This window comes from Cynocephalus volans, chromosome 4 (genome assembly GCF_027409185.1).
Source record: "Cynocephalus volans isolate mCynVol1 chromosome 4, mCynVol1.pri, whole genome shotgun sequence".
Taxonomy (NCBI): Eukaryota; Metazoa; Chordata; class Mammalia; order Dermoptera; family Cynocephalidae; genus Cynocephalus; species Cynocephalus volans.
The window spans coordinates 88,978,966-89,002,039 of record NC_084463.1 but is presented as its reverse complement, the minus strand read 5'-3'; the positions used below and the strand labels follow the sequence as shown (position 1 = coordinate 89,002,039).

General features: G+C 47.2%; 1 protein-coding gene across 3 annotated transcripts in view; it reads right to left on the bottom strand.

Annotated features, from left to right (window-relative positions):
* Positions 1-211: 211 nt before the first annotated feature.
* Positions 212-23,074, bottom strand: part of ME3 (malic enzyme 3) — a 184,156-nt gene continuing 161,293 nt past the window's right edge. For all 3 annotated transcript variants that reach the window (XM_063093197.1, XM_063093198.1, XM_063093199.1), the window contains 7 exons: positions 9,262-9,359; positions 8,861-8,974; positions 6,638-6,743; positions 5,890-6,032; positions 5,128-5,301; positions 1,852-1,950; positions 212-448 (listed from right to left, as the gene is read on the bottom strand). In XM_063093197.1, the coding sequence (XP_062949267.1) occupies positions 287-448; positions 1,852-1,950; positions 5,128-5,301; positions 5,890-6,032; positions 6,638-6,743; positions 8,861-8,974; positions 9,262-9,359 (896 nt within the window). In that variant the 3' untranslated portion in view covers positions 212-286. The remainder of the gene's footprint in view (positions 449-1,851; positions 1,951-5,127; positions 5,302-5,889; positions 6,033-6,637; positions 6,744-8,860; positions 8,975-9,261; positions 9,360-23,074) is intronic.

Here is a 23,074-nt window from a genome sequence, read left to right as displayed (position 1 = left end):
AAGGCACAACTCTAGGCAGGCTTTTATATTTCCCACAAGGCCCAGACAGTAGTTGGCAACTGATGAAGAAATGCTTGGGAAGCACCTCACCTGAGTGTAATAGAAAAGTGAACTCCCAGGACCTTCAGGGTCAAGGCTCTGTTTGCTGTATGCCTCAGCATCTCCCCTGACACCAGAAAATTCAAAGGAAAAAAGCACAGAGACAAGGATGGCCATTTTGGAACCCATTTATATTGTGCGTGTTACTCTGGGCTTCATCCATCCCATACCAGCCCCTGAGACTGCATCAGACCGTTTGAACATTCATAGCTTCCTTGGGCCAAGTGTAGCTGTCCAGCGAAAAGGAGTCATAGTCTGGAGTATAGACATGGGATCTTATGAAAGCCTCCTTGTCCTTGGGCTCCGGGTAGTAGGAGGCCAGGTTGTGTTTGTACGCGTAGTCGAGGACCTAGGGAAAAACATGTTTGGCTGAAGAACTGGATCTGAGGGAGAGCCTATCTAAAGGCCCTCGCTGGGGAGCCAGGGGGATGGGAATACATCCTGAAGAACCAGACTCGTTCCTGTCATGAATTGTGGCCCAAGAAGCCACAGTATAGGAAGGACTTCAAGCTTTCTGCTTAGACAGGCAGCTGGGACATAGTGGAATAAATACTGTGACAGGGTCAAAATACTTCAGCCTAAATTCTGCCTCCTTCCAACTGCTCGTGGGTCCTTGGTGGTGACATTATCCTTGCTGAGCCTCAGTTTCCTCATCCATAAAGTGAGGGTAATTAGACCTTTCTCTGGAGTGGTGTGAGGACAAAATTAGATAACAAGTAAAAGGGTCCAGTACCTGATGTATATATTTTTTCCTTCCTGCATGAATATGGGTTGAATCAGATGACAACCTGGACACTGTTCTCTGCGTATTAGATTTGGCTTCAGAAGAGTGTGACTCTAAATATCCCAGAAAGGAAGGAACTAGACAGGGCAGAGCTAAACTATGAGCTGGACTATTGGTCTTGAGGGCTGATTCTGGATCTTGCTCCAGACAACTCATGGGGAGAGTATGCTGTTGTGAAATGCACTTTCTGAAATTATTTTTAATAGTTATTTTAGAAAATGTAAAACATAGACACTAATAGAAATAATAGTGTAACAAACCCTCATGTACCCATTTTCCAGCTTCAAAAATTATAAATGTTGGGCAAAGTCTTTATTGCACCATGTTCTGATTCTTTGAAAACCCATCACTTTTGCATAGTCTGGAATATTCTATGAATCTGATCACCCCATGGCCCGGCCATTCTGAGGGAAAGGAGAAGAATGAGATCTACTCTGGCCAGGTAGGCTCTGGGTATGGAACTTTTTCACCATTCTCTTTTAATCTTCCCCAGAACTTTGGGAAAAAGGAATTACTGGCCCCTTTGGAAAAGGAGGAAACTGAGGTTCAGGGAAGTGAGGTGACTGGGCCAAGTTTATGCTACTGCTGATTGACACAGCTGGGACCTTAAAGCCTGAGCTCTTTCCATGATGCTATGCAAGCTGACCTTTCTCATAAATGGGGGCTTATGATTCATTTTTTCAAAATTCCACCCACATTCCGGTCCACAAGACCATTGGACTTTGATGACCTTTGTGCTTGGTGTTTGAGAGGAAATCCAGGAGCTTTTCTAGAACTGGCCTGGGTGGGCGTTGGGGTGGGGCTTGAGCTGTAGGCAGGAGTTTGTCATCCAGCCTCTGGCTCACAGGCAGTGCAGCCCAAGGAGCTCAGGATGTCTCCATAGCTGCCATCTCGTAGCCCTCCTAAGTCACAGAGAGAGAAAGTGGTTGAGCCTCACTACCCATATGACAGGGTGGGATGCCTCTTACTTTGATGGCGATTCTCAGAGACACATCTCGGATGGTGCTGAGTGGTGGGTAAAGTCTCCCCTGAGCCAGATGCTGCTCAGAGACCTCCTGGGCAATTTGCTGGGGAGAGGGAGAGAACCGGGATGAGCAAGCTGAGTTTCTGCCTTCCCAGAACAAGCCCAACCCATTACCCCAGAGACTCACCCTGCCTCCTTCCTGCATAGATGGTCAAATGCTGCAGTTCCCACTGTTGACTCTGCCACCATGTAGCCCCAGGGGAGCTTAATGCTTGCACTTAAACAAGGACAAATCTTTTGTATATTGTGAAACTGGTTGAGGCTTAAAACAAAATGAGGGTATCTGAATTCTAAAGAAAAACCACTAAGACCAAAATGAATAAATCTGTGGCCTGCAAAGCAAAGACTTCAGGATCTCTTCCTGGCTGGTTCAGGCTGTTGCACAGGATCCTGGGGTCCCAGCCTCCTCCAGTGCTTGGTAAAATCCTGGGCACCCATTTAGGCAGTATTATCTCTCTGTGTTCAGGACTCCTTAAGCACTGCCTTCTAGCCCTTGTCCCAGTCTAAGGAAGGCGTCTCCTCCAGCAAGTGAATGTGTCTTATGTCTTACCTGAATAAATGCCCTAAGTGCATCATCCTGGAGCAGAACCTCCCAGGTTCAGAGCCTGCCTCTGAGGGTCAAGCTTCATCCTCCAGCCTCAGGTGTGGGTGCTCAGCCTCTTTAACGTGGTAGCACTGAATCTACTTCCACCCAATCTTATGGTGTCAAATTTTAATTCAAGGAAAGCCACTGGTGCTCTCTGAGAAAGAACTGTGTGTCCCAGAAGTGATAAGACAAAGAAGCTGATCTTGCCTCAGAGTTTGCAGACATTAGGGAGGTGGGCCTTCCTCTCCTCTGCCTCCTCACACTCCCGCCTCTGCTTTCCACTCATTCGGTCAAACATTCACTGGGCTCTACAGTATTCCAGACTCTGTGCTGAGAATCCATGGTAAAGAGGCCATAATCTTTTCCCTCATCGAGACTGGTGTCAGTAGACAATTAACAAACAAGTATAGCAATAACACTTGTACAATGGGTGACTGCAATGAGGGGACACAGAGGAAGGCAGGGCCGCATCTGCCATGTGCAGGAAAGGCTTCCCAGAAGTGTCATAGGTTGATATCCGAAGGACAACATATGGATCACTTGAAAAAGGGAAAGGGAGTAGCACACATGCTGGGAGGTGAGAGGCACCAAGAGAGCATGGACGCAAGATTGCAAAAAGCACATTGGATAGGTCCATGGTAGGGAGAGGCTAAAAGTGAGGCTGGCGAGGACAGGAGGACCTGGTGGCGAAGTGCCTTTTATGGAAACCATGGGAAGGAGTTTGGATTTTATCCTGTAAGCACCAAGGAGACATACAAGTTTCTGAAATCAGGAGGGAGACTTGGTTTGATCTACGTTTTGAAGGATTCTCTCCATGGAGCTACAGGAGCTGGATTGATTACAGAGAAGCAGGATTTGCACAGCTAGATCTGCATCTAGAAAGGGTATCCTGTGAGGAAATATCTTGGGATGTGTGGTCGCTCCTAAGACGTAGGGCACTGGAAATGCTCTGCTGCAGCCTGGAGTCAAAGTGCCTGGGGCCATCTGGTGCTGTCACTCACAAGCCCAGTGACCTTGGCCAAGTTACTTAAACTCTTGGTGCCTCACTTTCTTTCCTATAACATAGAGATAAGCACTACACCTATTTTACAGAGATGCTAAGGTGAAATGAGGTAGCACATATAAATCTCATTCTACCTACATTAATTTTCCATTGGAAAATCAAATTCAACTGAAATTGTCTTAACTGAAAGCACCCTTTTCAGAAATATAGCTTGCCAGGCCTTTGAAGACCAGACTGTCCTGCTCACAGCAGGTGCTTAATAAGTAAATTGAAAGAGGTTCATGTATAATTGGCAGACACTATTCATGAAATGATGGAGCCAAGCTGTCCCACTGCACTGAGGGGTGGATATGCGGTTGTCTTGGGGCATTATATTGGAAGGGCTCTAGCAACTGTGTTTCTGCACAACAGGGGAATTTGCTTTCAGGCTGTCTCCAAGGAGAAAGTGACTCTTCCCACCCAATGGGGGGTTCAAACAGCTCTGCCCACAGCCACAGGACAGGAACACTCATCATAGCAACGAGAAGAAATACAAACACAGAAGACTCAGGCAAGAGGGACAGAGAGCTGTGGCACAAAGTCTTAGCTAGTGTGCACAGGGCCTGGGCGTGGCTGAAAAGCTTTCAGGAGACATTATTTGCATGGCCTTGCAGAGCCAGTGCTCAAAGACTAGACAGAGTAAGAAGGGACCTGGTGCATGAGGCAGTTCCCTGTGGGATTCATAGAAGTGGATCTGGACAGGGCTGCATCTCTTGTTGGTTTTGGGCTCTCACCAGTGCCATGGTGAGGGGAAACTGCAGAGGGAGGTTGGAAGTTGCAGGACAGCCTTTGGAGCTTGTTAGGTATAAATAAATTTAATCTTTGTATATAGCTTTGATTAGCTTAAGTTCCCAACAGAGACATTTCTATGCCTCAATTTCCTCAGAGTGAAGATAAATGTCAAGTACCTGGCATTTAGTAATTACTTGATAATGACAGCCATTGTAACTGTTATTATGACCATGGACTGTCACTCTTAATGAATTATTTCATAATTTTCATCTTGTCTGGTAAAGAACGCTTCTAGGAGCTTTTCTACTAACAGGTAGATCCCCAACACCCCCATACCAGTGTTCAAGATCTGGGTACACAGAGTAGGAGAGAGCAGGCATGCAACCCATCCTCTCCCTTACAGAAGCTGTCCTGGGGGGCTCACTGCTGCTGGTTACCCCAGTGATGCTGCCAAGGCCTGTGGCTGGAAGAATCCATCACCTGTCACGGTCCATAAGCCCCCAGTTTCAGGTGGCTTTGGTGGCATCTTCTCTGTCTAGGCATCTAGATGGCACTGCTGGGAGGTGGGGAGCAGTATGAGGTATGTCCCCTTGCTGCCAGTGCCTCCTGCCAATACCTCCTCCCACTGACCATTCCTCATGCCTCCTCAAAAACCCCCTGTGTGATTGGAGAGGAGGTTAAGCCTCAAGGCAATCCTGAGAGAAGCTTGAGGTTCAAGCACTTTAGGGATGCAAGGCCAGGGTTGGGGGCAAGTGGGTAGAAGAGACTAGATAGGAGGGATCTTTGGAGGCCCAGTGCAGGACCCATTGTCAACCCACAGGCCCTACTGGAAACACTTGAGAGGGCAGGGACAGTGATACCTCTGCTGTCAGGAGGAAGATCTCGTCTGGGATGTGCCGGATCCCACCAGCGATGACTCCCAGGGCCACCCCAGGGAACACATAGGCATTGTTTCCCTGCCCGGGAATGAAGGTCTTGCCATCTTCCAGAGTCACGCTCTTAAAAGGACTTCCACTGGCAAAGATCCCTCGGCCCTGGAGGCAGGAAGGAAGCCGGAGAGGGAGCTTGGAGGTTGGTTTGGGGCAGTAATGGTGGCCTATTCTTATCTCCCAAATGTCAGACCCTTCTTCATCCTCTCCCAAATGCCCAGCATGGTGCTAGGAACATGGCCTTTGAGTGCTCACAGCACATTTGTTCATTTGACCAGAGAGCTCAGCCTCCGCCTGAGTTACCTGGCAGCCAACAAGCCGCTGGAAGGTGAAGGGGTTCACAGTATCTTTTTTACCTGTCATCTTCAGGAAGGGCCAACCCAGGACAGGGTTTGGAAGTGGCCTAGAGCCTACAAGTGCCTCAGGTTCTGGGTTCTGGTCAAAGCTCTGTGTTATGCAGGGGGAACCTTGAGTTGCAGAGCATGATAGTAAGAGCCTGGGCTTTGGAGTCAGACCTGGGTTTGAGGGTAGCTCCACTCCTTATTAGCTCTCTGATCTTGGGCAAGTTACTTCATCTTTCTCAACCTCAGTTTGCCCTTCAGCAATGTGGGGATTTTTTCACCCTCATAGGGTTACTCCTAGTTATTGCTACTATGTTCTCTCCGCCTGGGGAAGGAAGGACTCCCCGCTGACCTCGGTGACCTGGTAGCACTTCTCAGCCGTACACTCGGCCTTGCTGGTGGGGTTGCTCAGGGCAAAGATGATAGGGCGCTCGTGGAAGGAGGCCATGTCCCTGAGAATCTGCTCCGTGAAGGCTCCTGCGATGGCGGCAACACCTACAGGGAAAAGGGGGGTAGTGGGGATGCCTACTCTTTATAAACAACCCATTCCTTTCCTGGTGGTGGCAGTGGGGAAACTAGGCGCACCATGAGAGACTCAGGAGTCATGGGGATGACTCCTGCCATAAGGACTGAGGGAGTAGAAGGGAAAAGGGTCTTCCTGCTTGAGCTGCCTGAGACCTCCTGTTCATCCCTAAGGGACCACTGGTCCACTTCAGGTCCCTGCCAGTTAAGATGCACCTGTGAAGGTATTCCGGGGTATTGCTATTGAGAGTGGGCTGCTCCCCCAGTACAGGGAGAGAGGCCGGGGTCCCTGTCTGGGGGGAGGAGTGCTCATCTCATCCTGGTTAGAGAGACCAGCCTTGCGCTCTTCTACTGCACTGTGAGTTCTGCATCAACAAGCCCTAACTCAGGTGCTCTGTCCTAGGGTTTTCACACAGCAGTTTTCACTCAATAAACTTGTGTTATTGAACTGGACATGAGATTGGGGAAAGAGCTGTGTTTTCACGGGTTACTTATGTCTCCTGGCTGAACTCATTCTCTCCATCTGCAAGTCAAGAGGGTTAGCTGGGCTGGATGCTGGGTTGCCTTCCTCCTCCTACCTATGATGGTGGTGGGTTTCACCAGCCTCACCACCTCCTCCAGGGAGTTCACTTCAGGATGGTCTTGGGCAAACATCTCCTTCTCATGGTTCAGGTGGCTCCTCCCCTGTAGGAAAAGAAGGAACACAAAACAACTGCAGTGGTGAGGGCCTGTTGGGCAGGGCTTTGGATGCATTTGGAAACTCTGAGAGCATTCCCTGCTGGGTCCCATGCTTTGGTCTGAGCTATCAGAAGCCTTGGGGCCTGTCTTCTTGATCAGATTTCCTGGTAGAACCTAAGTTGTTGTTGTTGTTGTTGTTGTGTGTGTGTGTATTTCTTTAACCCAAACCACATATGAAAAATCCATAAAGAATTTCTTTGAGCTCCTGGGATCATGTCTTCCTGGACCAGGACAGGAGGGCACTCAGGAAATGCCTGAGTTTGACCAATACCCTTGGCCCTAAGGCATCTAGCACCCAAGACCTGAGCCACCTAGGGTCGGGGAACTAATTTAAATATAGTTACAAAAGCCATTAGCCTCCTTGTGAATAATACTAAACTGAGCTCCAGAAAAGGCTTAGAATGGCCGGGTGTACCCAACCAGCTCCAGATTCTTTCCATTTCTTCACATAGAAGTTTGTGGGTACAGATATTGAAACTTCATACAATCTCTATTTGTCCAACATTAATGAACATCCCTCCCCTTCCCCAAGAATTGATACACTTGAAACCCGAAAGATTTGGGATTAGTTCTGAAATTCCAAAACTGTGAATTCTGAATGGAATCAAATCTTGACCCGCTTATTCCAGGGTTACATCTTCCAAAAAAGGAGAGACACACTGTTCACTATGTAGTTAACCGACAGTCTCATGTAGCCTTCTAAGCCTCCCACAACCTCGCCTTTCTCAGCTTTTAAACTTTGTTTCTTGGTCATTTGAATTTTATTTTTCAATTTAGAAAAAATAGGTACATATTTTATTAGATACAAGAATTATTTCTCTCTTCATTATGTATATTTATCAAGATAAGTATATCAAAACATAATATTTTATACCGTAAGTAGGTACAAATAAAAAAAAGAATTGTTTAAAAAAAAAAAGTTGGGGGGTGACAGGCTGGCATGAGTGCTGGCTAATAGGTACAAATGTTTCTGATGACTCCTTTGGGTCAGCTGGCCTCATGAGAACCAGAGTGAATGTGTCAGTTTTGAGAGCTCCCTGGGTAGAGGTAAGCTGGATGGGGTGAACAGAATGATGTTCAATACTGGCAAGAGGGAACAGTGGCAGCCTTTGGTGGCCTGGACATGTGGCCAAATTGTGCTCTGGAAGGACATGAGGAGGGAGGGCAAATCTCCAGGCAGTGATCTGGCTCCATACGGAGTAATAGGAAGGTGAGTTTCTGCTGCAGGTCTCTGCTATTCTTGGCCAAGAGCTCCATATACTTGCCCCTTCCCATCTCTTCCATTGTTTTTCATCTTTCACTGACATTCCATGTTAGTGGCACTCTGGGAATTAAAGCATGGAGCTGTGGGTGGAGCCCTGAGGGAGGGGGCCATCCAGTTGTGTCTCACCACATTCTAGTCAGAAGCTGGCCTGTTTCTCCCTCATTCTCTCACTCATACCTCACTTGTTAATTATGTGCCTACCATGTGCCAGGCATTAACATCAAGGCTATATAGCCTAGCAGGGAGACAGGCAAGTAAAGGAGCTACTGCTCTCCATTGTATGGAGGAGGAACATGTGGAGGAGGAAGGCCTACGTAAGCATAGATATGAGAGATTAATTGAGACCCTGATGTTCAAAGAAAGCTTCCTGGAGTAGGTAGCATGTGAGCTCAATTGGAAGATAAGGAGGAAACTGGGAAGGGGATAAGTGTTGAGAATGGGCAAGTAGAAAAAGGGAGGAGAGCATTTCAGGCAGAAAACAAAATGTGCAATGATTTGGAAGAGGGAGCATGTTACTTCTGGAAAACTATGACTCGGTGGCTGGGGGTTGGTGCAAGGCAGGCAGTGGTGGGAGATAAGGCTGGAAGGAGCACACACAGATACACACGCTTGCACACATATGCAAAACTTTTGGACAAGAGTAATTAAGGCCACTTTGGGATAAGTCTTTTGCTCTGGAGCACAAACTATTGCCCTCCTTTTTTCACTATTCTGAGCAATTTGCCGCTTGGAGACTTCTTCCAGTCTAGGTCCTGGGAACTGTAGGTGTCAGGAACCTCCAGGTCTGGACTGATATTACCTTGACAATGAGCCCCTTGGAGTCCACCATCCAGATCTTCCTTGTGGCCTCTGCCTTGGGTACACCTTCTTTCTCCAGAGCCATGACAAGGAGGTGGGCGATGCCCATGGCTGCCTGGGAGGTACCATAAGGAGGGTGATCAGACACAGGGCAAATAGCTGCTCCACATTTATCACCAAGTGAGCCCCTCTTCTTCCCTCCACCCCCAGAACACCCAGAAGGCCCAGTTAAGTCCTTGCCTTGAGACATCCAAATGTTGGGGCCCAGGCAGCTGCAATGATCACAATATGCCTGTGCTGCTTCCTTTTCTCAGGACCCCATAACACCTCCCCTCTTTGATTCCTCCACCCATGCCTGTCCTCCTACTGGGACAACAGTCGAGATCCCCTGATTGTACCTACCTCACCTGCACCTTGGAAAACAAACACGTGATTAGAGAGCTTGTTTTTGGTGATTCGCAGAGCAGCCAGGATCCCTGCCACTGCGACAGAGGCTGTGCCTGCAACAGAGTGGACTGAGATCAGCCTCTGGCCATGGGCGTCCAACCCCCAAGAGAAGACTCTTGGAAGGGTTTCCCACACCTAGGACCTGTGGAGGAACAAACAACTTTCCTTAGCTCTTCAGATTTTGCCATGCAGATTTTGGAGCACATTCATGTCCTCTTTTGCAGATAACCATTTTTCTTTTGAGAAACAGCTCCTGGTTTGTCACTTGACCCTGGGAGAGAGGATCAGATAGCCAGGTGCTGCTGCCACCATCACTCATAAATGAAATGACAAGAATAAATGCAATAGAAGCCAAAAGGAAGCATGAGCCTCACAGACTGGTTTGTTTAAAGGATAAATGGATAAAAAAAAATATTAAAAAATAAGAACTCAACCTGACCATGAGACATTAAATGACCATGTGGCCTGAACTTTCTGTCTTATCCACCAGGTCATAAGGTTGAGTGCGCCTGGTAGCACACCATCATCAAATGGCTTGAATATGTCTGGAAGGGATGAGTAAGTTGTATGAGCAGGTGGCTCAGGCTTGTTTGAACTACTGCTGCATGACTTCCTCTCCCTCAATCCACACCTAATGTCTCACTGGGAATTCCTTAAGGTCAGCTGACCAAGGAGAAAGAAACCTGGGTTAGGTTTACAGACTGTTCTTAGTGATATGCTGGTGCCAACTAGAAGTGTAAGGTTGTAGCCTCACAGCCCCAATAAAAGGAAGCCCTAAAGGGTAATGGTGAAGGACGATGGACATGACTTCAAGTGGTGAATTTGGTTGTTCACTTTGGTCCAAGAGATAGCTAGATTTTCATGAAATCGCAGGCAGTTGCTAGTGCTTTAACTGGATGGTCAGGGACTAGGAAAGATCAAAAGAATAAGATTGGTGATAAGCAAATCTGGAGAAAGGGTATGTGGATGGACCTCTTGGAATGTACAGAGTGTGAAGATATTTGTGTCACATATGAAAGCCCACATAGGAGCATAATGAGAATAGGCACTAAATAATTCTGGACAAAATGGCACAGTCTGTGTATGTCGGCAGCATTCACCCAGCCATCCAGGGTTTGTTCAATGGGCTTATGTACGAAGTAACCATGTTGGCAAGGATGGAGGTTGTGCATGGACTTCCTCTCACTGATGCTGACCTGTTACTGCTACTGCTGAATGACCAATCTGTCAATGGCAGAGAACAATGCTGAGCTCCTGATATGGCACCATTCCCTGCGGGGACCATCCACCTGGTGGCAGGATGATTACATTGGACTCCTTCCATTACAGACAGGAAAGAGATCTGTCCTCACGTGATAGACACATATTCTGTATATGGATTTCTCTCCTTGTTTATAATGCTTCTGCCAGCACCCTCATCTGCAGATGTTTTGAAATACCTATTCACCGTCCTGATATATTGCAGACAACAAGGCTTCTAATCAGGGAATTAATTTCACAGTAAAAGAAGTACAGCAATAGGCCCATGCCCATGGAACTTGTTGATTTTAACATGCATTCAGCCACCCTGGAGCAGCTGGCCTAATGGCTCAGTAGAATGGCTTGCTGAAGACTTGCTTAAGACCTGAGTTGAGGCAACAAGATGATGAGGTTCTACCGTGCAGGATACAATACACGACTTGGCTTAGCAAACAGTACATTGTGTTCTTTCTCCCATAGCCAGAAAACGTGGATCTGAAAATCAAGGGGTAGAAGTCAAAGTAGCTCCTTTCACTATTTCACCTAATAACCCACTTGAAAAATTCTTGCTTTACTGGACTGGAAGTCTTAGTTCTCAAGAGAGGAATACTTCCATTAGGATTCATGACATGGTTCTACCGAATTGGGAGTTGAGATTGGTCACTTGGGGCTCTGTAGGCTCTTTCTGGCTGTGGTGATTTATCCTGATAACCAAGAGGAAATTTGGGGCAGGGAGGACTATATCTGGAGCCCAGGGAATCCTCTGGGATGTGTCTTAGTACTATTATGTATGCATTAATACTAATAGTACTCAATAGTATGCATTAATGAATACTACAGCAACTAAGCAGACTCAAGACTCCTGAGAATTCAGGATTCAGATCCTTCAGAAATGAAGGTTTGGGTCACCCTCCTGGGTAAAGAACACTGGCAAATTCACATCCTGAGGACAAGAAAACATGGAATGGGAGATTGAGGAAGAAATTTATAGATATCAACTGTGGCCTCATGACTGGTTACAGAAACGAGGAATGCAGCAGCCATGCGTGTCTCTCTCCCTTGATCATGACGTGAGCACACGTACTGCTATACATCAGCTCATTTATTCTCCCTTCTCCGTATTCTAATAAGTTTGGTTGGAGGTTAATTCTGTGCTCTTTAGGTAACAGAATTTTCAAATGTGATGATGACTGAATTGGAAGAGTAGTTAATCCCACCCAGAGATGGATAGTGTGACTGTCTTCCAGAGAGAATAAGACCACTGTTGAGATGTTGCCTCTCCCTATTTTGGGGAAAAACTAAGAATGTCTTCATTGGTTGGAAAGAAAGTTGCATTTTATTAGGCATTTTTTAGAGCTGTTTCTGTTGTCTGGAAGGACAAATAGCCAATTGCTGAGTAATTGTTTCTCAGCTTCAAATCTACCTTCTTTACACTGCTTTGTCCACAAACCACTTCTCAGCTTTGCCAACAGCCTCTACGCTGGGCTCTGCCAACAGGGAGGGCTAGAGGGAGACTGAGAGGATAGATGAGGGGGAAAGACTTTTTTCAGCATCACCTCAGTCTTGTAGGATTGGCAGGTAAAATATAGGGAACTTAGTAAAATTTGTGTTTTAGATAAACTATAAATAATTTTTTTTAGTACATGTATGTCCTATGCAATATAGCATAAATGTTCTAAAAAATTATTCATTATTTAACATTGAAATTTAACTGGGTGTCCTGCATTTTGTCTTTGCTACATCTGGCAACCCACAGCCTTGATTCTTTAACTGCACAGCGACAGTTTGTTTCTGAAGCAGCAGGTGAACCCAGTTTGCAGTCTGTCCATCACTTACAGAACTAGTCAACACCAAGCATCTGCCCCCTCTTCTGTCCTTTGTTCCCTAGCCACAGGGGTGGTAGCAAATCCTTAATGTTTCTTTTTGGCTTTTTAATTCTTTAGTACATACTTAGCAATTCTTTGTATGAAGTTTTCTGTTAAAGTGATTGGTATAGACCCTGACTGATGCATAGACTTCACAATAAAGTAATCATAGTCAGCATTGTTAAGCCTCCATGACGGTCAATGAAAAGAAAATTAAAGTAGTTCTATCTATGGCTTGTTAAATTTGCACAAATTTAAAAAGTTGATGTTATCTAGGTTGGTGAGGGTGCAGAGAAAAGTAAAAAGTTCCTGTATATTTTCCATTTTAAAGTGCTACAATCCTTTTTGGAAAACTATTTCCCAATATAGACCAAAGACATAAAATGTTTTTGCCCTTTGACCTTATACTTCTGGGAATCTATGTATGGAAAAATCCAAAATGTATGTACTAGGATATTTAGGCCACTGTTATTTATAATCCAGAATGACTGGAAATAACCTAAATATCTAACAAAGGAATAATAGTTAAGTAAATTAGCTGGTGTAGACACCCAGTAGCATATTTTGTAGCCATTAAAAATGATCATTCTAAAGATTTCATGTAGTAAATGAAAAATACTTTGAAGTTAATGTGTAAGTGAGAAAAAACATACAGAGAAATGTGTTTCTTCTACTCCCACAGCACAATTATCAACCCAGAAGACTGACTTCTGTGACCTAATGTGTGGGGACTTCTTCCCACTAGCAAGCAAGCAAGCAATTCTCCAATGGACACCAGCTGGTTGTCTGCCAATTTGATTCTGATGCTATCTGCCTGAAGATGGTGTCAGATCCCACAGGCTGGGGCTCAGTCCCCAAGACTGCCCCCCACTTCAGATGCCAGTTCTAAGTCCAGGCCTCTGAAATTCTGCCCAACCAGCTATAAGTCAGAGTTCCCACAACCCCCTCCTTGGGTTTGATTAGTTTGCTTAAGTGGCTCAGAAAACTCAGGAAGCATGTACTTATGTTTACCTGTTTGTTATGAAGGATATTACAAGGGACACAAACAAAGAGATGCACAGGGTGAGGTACGGGGGAAGGGGCGCAGAGCTTCCATGCCCTCTCTGGGGCCGCCACCCTCCAGGAATCTCCACATGCTCAGCTATATGGAACCAGGCCTCTTGCATTTTTATGGAGGCTTCATTATATAGGTATGGCTGATTAAATTGTTGTTGATCAGCTTAACCTTCAGTCCCTTTCCACTCCTTGAAGGTTGTGGGGTGGGACTGAAAGTGCTGTTTTGGTCTTTTCTGTTACCAGACCCCATCCTGAGGCTACCTAGTGGCTGCCAGCCATCATTCGCAAATGAAAGATTCTCATCACTTTGGCAATTCTAAGGATTTTAGGGTTGTATGTCAGAAGACAGGGATGAAGACCAAATATATGTTTTCACAACATCACATTTAGTAACTAACATCAGATATTGTTTTAAGTGCTTTATATGTCTTAATGTAAAGACATTTATTTATTTAATCCTCACTATTATCACCCCCATTTTACAGATTGGGAAAATGAGGTACAGAGCAGTTTGCTGAGTTGTCCAAGATCCAATAACAGATCCAGGATTTAAACCCAGGGAATCAGACTCTAGGGCCTGTGCTCTCAACCACTCAACTATGCTCCATTGAGTTAGTTGGAAGAAAAAGAACCTTAAACAGTATACATATCATGATTCTAATTATAATATAATACACACAGAGAATCCAGAAGGAACTACAACATACTAATGGTTGCAGAGTGGGAGCGTGGATGAATTTTCTGTGTTATCTGTTTCCAGTTTTCTGGTTGGTTGGTTTTTTGCTAGCTCTGGGCTGGGCCTTCTTCTAGAACATGGGTTGGATTTGTGCTTGGCTTAGAGGCTGAGACAGGGGGCACCACAAACAGTCGGAACCTAATAAGTGCACGTTCATCATTGTGGACATCAGAAGGCAGGACTCTAAGCAGGAACACACTCCCTAGAAGACAGGGTGCAGACTCTCCAGTCTTCACACAGCTGTGGCCTGGAGGGACTGCTGAGCTGTCAGCAGCCCCGAAGCAGAGCTAAGGACTGCTGGGACTTCCTAACATCCTTCTGAGGGTCCTCAGAATGCTCAGTGCACATTTACTGAGATCCTGCCAGGTGACAGGCACCATGCCAGGCACTATGGAATATAGAGATGAATCAAGCATGGTCCCTGCCATCAGGGAACTCCCAGTTTGCCAAGGTTTGGGCACAATCAGTCAGAGGTCTTTGAAAATTGTCTCATTCATTCATTTATTGAGCAGCAATTATGAACCAGACTCTGGGATACTGAGAATACCATTAATACCAAAATAGAGCAGGTTCATTCCTGTTTGTAAGGAAAGAGTAATTAAATGATTATGAGTGTGATGACTGTTATAAAGAAGTTGTTCATGACATACTTTTTCTTAGTTTACAGCTTCATACCTCCCTGTGTACTCTATGTATCAGTCATGTTATTCGTTGTTCCCTAAACATGCCACACATTTTTTCACTTCTGTGCCTTTGCCCATGCTGTTCCCACTATCTATAGGACCCTTTTGCAGTTCATTACTTATTCATTAAGACCTAGACCAAATGATCTCCTCTTTGAGGCACTCTCTGCTTCCCCCAGGGAAGCATTATTAACCACCCCTTCTTTTTCCTTTTTATCTAACCTGAATAAAGCTAGGCTGTATCATGGCCAACCTTAGTACTGCACTGCGTTTAAAAGGAATGCCAAGCCGACATCCAAGAAAGCATCAAAAAGCAATTTCAATAATTATTGAAGTCCCTTAAGGAGGTGGTGAAAATTGCATTGTATAACCACGCCCCAGTTCCCAAATGTCCTTTGTTCATCATTTTCTCCAAAGTCATTCATGGCAATTGCTCCCCATTTCTCTGTCTCTGCAGAAAACTCCATCCCTCTTACTCTCTGCCCCGCAAAACCCACTTTCATTTTAGTTCCACTGAGTCAGAACCTATATTTCAAAAGATCTCCAGATGATTTGCATGTCCATTCAAGTTTGAAATGCACTGAATTACTTGACCTGTCTAGGTGAGGTACTAGTTTCCTGCCACCGGAGAGACGGAGTTTTCTGCTCCTGGGATTCCATTTCAGGAGTCTGCCTCACACTTGCCACCAGATGGCACCAAAGATATTCTGTCAGAGATGTTCCCAAGGATGCCACACACTATCTTTTATGGGTTTTTATCTTTTTGGCTGTCAAATATCTTTGGGGATTGTTTGCAATTGAATAACTGGGTTTACCCACAGAAATTCAGCGCTTGATGGGAATTGGAGATTATGACATCTAACAATTGTGCAGATGAGGAAATTGAGAGAGGGTGGCTTGGCCCGGTCAAGTAATCCAGTTGCAAGCAAAGCAGGGAAACCTGGGGTGCTACTTTCACCCCTCAGGATCTATGCAGTCAGACAGCCTTTTCTGACTCTGGTTGAAGGCAGCAGGAGAGGCACTATGAGCTCGACCTGGGAAGAATTGCGGGGTGGGTGGCAGTGGAGCCAGAGGGAAGTGGACTTAGGCTGCGGATGTCAACATCCAGCTGTGACTCTGGAAGGGGTAAGGAACACACACAAAAAAGGGACATCTGATGGGAAAGAGCTACAAACTTTAATAAAAGGATATATGGGCAGCTACCATTTACTGACCACTCTTTCTGTGAGTGTGGCTCCTCTGGGCCACCAGCATGGCTCACTTAATCTTCCTGACAACTTATGAAGTAGGCATGGCTATGCTACCATTTTCCCTCTCAGAAGTGGAAGGTGAGGTTCAAAGGAAATAGAAATAATCAGGAGAGAATTTCTGAATCCTCTCACCACCAAGTTGTAAGCCCGCTGTCTCCATGTCCCCATGTTTTGCCTTCCTCCTCTTACCATCGAGGTGCTGTCCTGCTCCTAGCTGAAGCCACCTCCACTTGAGCACTGGAGCCCAACATTTGTGCCTACTCAAGGAATTTGTCCTGTTATTCTCTCCCTATTTCCTGCATCCTCGGTCCACTGGATCATTCCCATCAGCATGCAAACATGTTGTAAAGCCCCTGTCTTTAAAAAGCCTTCCTTTGACTCCGTGTAGTTCCCACTCTAGTTTTTACTCCCCTTTAGAGCCTAACTCTTGTAAAGAGCTGAATATACTCACTGCCTCTGTTTCCTTTCTTGTTCATCTCTGTGAAACCCAGTCCAATCGAACGACTGACCCCCCCTCCTCCAATCAAGGTCACCAAATGCCCCTGCCTTGCCAAATTCAGTGGTCAGTCCTCAGCCTTCCTCTTCCGGACCTCTCAGCAGCGGCTGATACTGTTGCTCACTCTTTCCTCTGGGAGCTCTTTCTGCACTTGGCTTCTGCAGCCCCACACTCCCTGGCTGCCTTGCTGGCTGCTTCTTTGAGGTCTTCTTGCTGGGGTCCTCCTCTGAGGCCATCGTCTGAGATAGCACACTATCCTAACCACAGACCAGAACGCAAGAGGAAAGCAGCAAATCTTAAGCCCCCAATTATAGTTCGGCAAATAAAGTGATCGTCTCCATCATTAACTTTCATTTCTGGGGGGCTCTTGGGCTATGTGCCAGGGATTTAAAAATGAAAAGGAAGGAAGCTGCTTAGTTTTTTGGAGTTAACCACCCCGAGTAGCCCAGGGGTCGAGGAATGTGCTGGAACGGGGTTTTGCCCATAAATGCCACTGAACGCGTGACTGCTTGTTCCCATTCATGATGAAAGAAAAACAAGGTTTCTTTTTCAGAGGGAGCTTTCCATAATTACATTTCCTGAGGCCTGGATGAGGTCGTAGGTTCAGGAAATAGCACAAAAGGACAAGCTGAAAATGTAGTTTCTACTTTTAATAGTCACATTTGACAAAGTTAAAGGAGTTCTATGCTGAACAACAGGTTATTAGAGGAAAGGGAAAGAACTCGCTGCTTTATCAGGTGAGGGCAAGACTGCTGACCTAGGCGCCGAGAAAGCACAGGGAGAGGGAGGCTCGGTCAGGGTGTGGCCAAGGTGGCTTTGGAGGCCAGGGCCCCTGGCAGGACTGGACAGCCGCTCCCATAAGGTCAGGGTCCACAAGAATGTCGTGCCCGCAGCAGCCAGCTGCAGCCATTCATTCATTCATTTGTGTGTATCGAGTGCCTGTTCTGGGCCTTTGCTAGCCTAGGCCTTGAATATATAAAGATGAACAAAATAGTCTTGTTCTCAAGGCAGCATAAATATTCAGAAAATTCAGGTTGCCCTTATTTGACACCAAGCAAAGGTCTTCTAGAGTAGTTCAACACTATTTCTGTGTCATAAGGGAGTTTTCTGGAGCTTCTGGACTCTAGAAGGCAGTTCCTGGCCTATGGAGAAGGTGGGGTTAGGCCTATTCTGCCACAATTTATAAGGATCCAGAAGGAATAATTACCATCTTGGCTTCTCTGGGGTTTTAGCCATTGCAACGGGCTATAAAGGGAGTTCTCTGAGGAGCCAGGACGAGACCCATGTGAACCTCTGGGCTGGAGTCAGCCCTGGAAGTGAAGACCAGCCTCAGAACACAGTATTTAGTGAAAAGGAAGGCTTTGGGGACTGGGGAGAGATGAGACTGCAGAGATGAGGGAAGTTTCCCTGTGTGGGAAGATATAAAGGAAAAGCCTAGAACTGTTGCTCAGTGCATGTGGTGGTGTAAGAGAGGGTAGTAGACCCCTGACAGCTGGAAAACAACCCTGATATCTTGTAAAAAGGACAAACCAGCTAGACAAAGTCTTCAGATCTGCGCCATTTCTGCCCATGTGCCCCTTCCCTATCATGGAATCTGTGTCCATTGCCAAGCTCCCCACCCTCCATCCCAAGGAGCTTAGCATCTTTTAGGGATGTTTCCCATCTCTTGGCTGAGAGCCCCACCCATGGGTCTGGGGAAGTTTGAATCATTCTGCCAAGTGGGTGACCACTGTGCAATGTCACTCCCAGTCTTGGGGAAGGGTAGGGTCCTCCTGGTGCCTATGGCACCTCCTGGTCCTCCTTGGCCCTGGATGCAGTATCCCCAGGGAGGTGACATTTGAGACTTTACGAACAAACCAAAATTAGCCAGGAGTGGGAATAGAGTTCTAGGTAGAGGGACCAGCACATTCAAAATTACAGAGTTGGCAGAAAACCCACAGTGCAGTGAGTACTTCGATGCTCTGGAAGAAAAGGGTGTGTGTGGGATGGTGGGAAAAGTGAGGTGGGGCCCTGCCTCCCTTCTCTGCAGCTTCCTTAGTTCTGTGCTCATACTGGGCCCTCTCCTCACCTCCATCAAATTCTCTCTGTCTTGGGTTTCAGCCCTTCTTTTCTCCCTTCCATACCTGTGTGTCAAGAGCCTACTATGCACCAGAGATGTTAGTAATAGGTACCACACACTGAGTATTGCTACCTGCCTGTACATCACTACAATCCTCGCAACAACCTGTGCCACAAACAGGGTGGTGGTGGAAATACTTAACAATGAATTCTGGAGGCTCCAACCAACCAGAAGAGATGCTGGCCTGGTAAAAGCATCCTGTCCATTATGGTGATACTGGCTGGTTATCGGTCGTGGCTATTGATACTGTTATGTCTATTTTACAGATAAGGAAAAGAAGGCTCTGAGAATTTAAGTCACTTGGCCAAAGCAGAAAAGTGGAGATTCAGACCAAGACATGTCTCAGTCCAGTGTCTGACTGTTAAACACTGTGGCTCATGATTAAAACTTAAACATGTGAGGGGGTGATGATGGTCTGACATAGCACACAGGCACCCTGACAGGCCATCTGGCCCCAGATGTGGCATGACTGGGGGCAGTGCAGGTGCAGGGAAGGCTGCTGGGGGTGGAGGATGCTGTGGAGCTGCTGAGCCAACTGGGCTTTCCTGCCTGCAGCCACACTGTGTGGCCAGCCTGCATTTGGAGGCCACAGACCCAGTCACCTGGACCTGGCTCCTTGCAGGTGGCTCTCCTTCCTAAGGATGAAACTGGCCTGTCCCCCAGGATGACTATTCCCTCTGTCTTTCCCCTTCTAGGCTTCTCCTTCCTTCCCTAAGAGCAGGGAGGCTTCTCTGGTCCCAGCTGAAACAACAAAAGTAACCAGAGCCTCTGCCATTTCCAAAATTCCTGACGAGGCTGCCGGTGATGAGTCAGTTCATCAGCAGCCCTGCTCGCCAAGGAGCAGCCTGGGCCTGGGCCAAGGCTTTCCGTGAGTCTGAGCGGGGGTGGGGGCAGGGAGACACAAGCCCTGGGAGCTCTTTCCCCTCCAAGAGCTGGGGCTCCTGAGACCCAGCCTCGTGGGTCAGTGAATCTGGGGTGCATGGTGCAGTGGGACTGGCTGGGAGATAGTTCAGCCAGTGTGCCCGAGCTCCTGCTCACGGCCAGGCCATGGCCCAGCCTTCATGGAGCTCAGGCTGGTGGGGCTCCTGAGGACTTTAGTTGTATCTTCCCTTGTTCCACTGGAGATCTGAGGCTGGGCTGGTGCTCAGACCTGGTAACACTGCCACATGTGGGTCCTCGGCAGATTCTGAGAATCTGTCCCCAGGTCCTGCTGGGGTGGATAGGGCCTGTCCCTGGCTCCTATGTGTGGCATGGTTTTGGTTTCTGTTTACCACTGTGATTCTTCATTCCCTGCCTCTCCCAAGCCTCTTCAGTTCTGTGCATGGAGGTGTTGCTCTCCTCGTTTTGAGCATGGCTATGTACTCCTATATTTCATTTCTCCTCACTTTGTATTCGGAGGTAAAGGGGGACCATTCCCGCATGGGCTGAATCTTCCATGCTGGCCAATGAGTCCTGGGATTCCGGACCTGTATTCTCATTGCCCACTCAGCAGTGAGAATGCGTTTCCCAGGCTTCTAGGCCTGAACCCATCACTAACCAGCTTGCAACTGAGGGCGAGTCCCTTCCCCTCCATGGTCTCAGGTCTGTAAACTGCAGGAGATAAATGAGGGAACAGGACTGAGGAAGAGGACAGGACAGGACCACCAGGATGCTGGGGGGCAGTGACACCCACACTCAGGTGAGGTCTGGAATTTAATCCTTATTGAGAGGACCTGCTCCACCACCTCACGCACACAGGAGCAATGGGCAGCTGAGGACGCAGTTATTTCTGACCTCCTGGAGGGAGCCGAGAACTCCGAATCAGAAATAACTGGGTTCTAGTCCCAGCTTTATACCCATCTGGCCATGTGACCACGAGCAAACTTTAACCACTGTGCTTCAGTTTCCTCCACAGTGACATGGGACAGCGATGTCTGCCTCCCTAGGAGGAGGAACTTGTGCGATAGTGTGGATGAAAAGCTCTTTTCAAACCTGAAGATCTGTGTGCGTGCAATATGTTATTCGGCACAGGTTGGGCTCGCTGGGAAGCAGATCCTGAGATGTAATGGAGTGTCAGGATATTTCTAAGAAGTGCCCTGTGGATAGGAGGGAAGAAAGCAGGCGGGGAACGGGGGAAGGTGAGCTGTGATGTAGGCCCCGAAGCCTCAGCCACCTCCCCAGGGAGCCCACCTTGTCCTGGCTGAAATGGCTGGGCCTGTATGTTCCCTCACCACTGGGCGCGGGCACGCTGCCTGATGCGCCGCCAGCCCTGCCAGCCCTGCCGTCCTCCTTGAAGGAGGATCCGGACCGTGCATCTCCATGGCCACCTCTGAATCGTTGTTAATTACACAGACACACCCAACTGTCAGCCTGCACTGACAAAAGGCTACTATATCATAGGGCTCCTGCCATTCCAGTACTATTTGCCAGCTCTCCTCATGAATTCTAGATTAATGGCATTAGTCCTTCATTTCTGAGAAAAGAATGGGAAGTTCCTCTCTGTTTGCTGTGGGACCCAGAAAACTATTCCAATCAATTTAAACAAATGAATTGATTTAATTAAAAACAAAAAGCTCTGTGTGTATGCATGTGAATGTCTATATATGGGTTAGTATATACAGCTGAGTGTGAGCACTTGCAGGGTGCATTTGTATGTGAGTATATGTGTGATAATCTGGACAAGAGAGAGGCTGCAGGGGCAGGTGTCCAGTGTAGACACACCCACAGGAATGGGTGGCACTGCTTATGAGAATGTCAATGTGTGTGTAGATGTTGTTCATTCACTCTTTAAGCATCTATAAGCATCTGTGATGTGCCAGGCACTCTCCTGGGAGCTGGGAAACAAGAATACATGAGCATGGCTCCTGCCTCCACAGCATATCAGCTCGTGGGGAGGCTGACAATGCAATGCAGGCATTTGGGATATAGTGAGGTAAGAGAGCCACAGAGGAGCAGCTGGGTGGACCCCAAATCAGACTGTGGAAGCAGAGACTGATGTGAGGCCTTCCCTGGGCAGGAGACCCCGGTGTTGAGTCTTGAGGGGTGAGGAGGAGTCACTTGGGCAAAGATGACGGGCAAGAGTGAGCAGGACTGTCACATGCAGAGAGAAATGGCTGGGGAGGGGCCGTAGGAGGAAAAGTGAAGGCAGGGTCACAGGACAGAGGGAGATCCCAAAGGCCTGCATTTGTAGTGGAGGGGTTGTGAACTTTCTCATGAAGAGGGGAAGCACAGGTTGTCATGTTTCCATCTCAGGCACATTCTGGTAGCAGTGGGGGGGCCGATGGGGGATGGCTGGGGGTCTGTACATTTGGAGTCTGTGCATTAGGTTCGCCGCCCACATGGGCTTGTTTTTCACTTCCACCCTCTGGCCTTGGCAGCCCAGAGGGCTCAGGGGATAGCTGTACTACTGCTGACTCATGGGTGAGTGGTATGATGGGGATGTTAGAGGCCAGCGAGCAGGTGCTTCCTGAAAGGTCACAGGCACACCCCAGCCCCCTAGGCTGACAGTGAGGTGACCGGCAGACAGTGAGAGAATGCTTGCCTGCCCCAACCGTCTTCCTACACCCACTGCCATCTGTACGAGTGCCACGGCTGGTGTGGGTGAGGCTGGGCTCTCCCAGGTAGTGCCTTCCCAAGCCCACGCATCAAGGAGAGTGGCAGACAGAATGGAGACAGGCTGTGGCAGGGGGATGCCATGCCCCAGCTTTCCTTCTTTGGGTCTCCCTCTTTCTGGGCACCTACTCTTCAGGCACTGAAGTCATATATTTTGATCTCAGTCATCTGACAGAGTGTGTAAGTGTGCTATCTTGTCTCAGAAATTTATGACAATACAAAAAATAACTATTTATTACATTTCTTATACCCCATAATGTGAAACATAAGGGAAGAAAGACATGTGGTCTTTAACATGAGTATAAGATCTGGGAACAGTGTGAGTGGTTATGAACTTGGATTCAGAGTCCAAATGCCTGGGCTCAAACCTCAACTCTACGCTTACTGGCTATGTAAGTTAACTTACTCTGTACCTCAGTTTCTTCATTCATAAGACAGAGATGCTAATATCACACAGGATTAAATGTGTAGAGTGCTTAGAACAGTGCCTGATGTACAATAAGTATTCGGCTATAAGCCTAGGCTAGATTTATCTGGGTGTGTGTTCTCTCAGATCTATCTCTCAGTCATTTGATGAAGGTTGTGACCTCTTTGGGACTTAGAGGAATCATCTGCAAAATGAGGCGTTGGCCAATCTTTTACTCCCAAGGACCAAGACCTGTTCCCACCAGCTCATTCTTTTTAACTGACATGGATCTTTGGTTTTAAAAGATTTTATTTGCCAAACTTCATT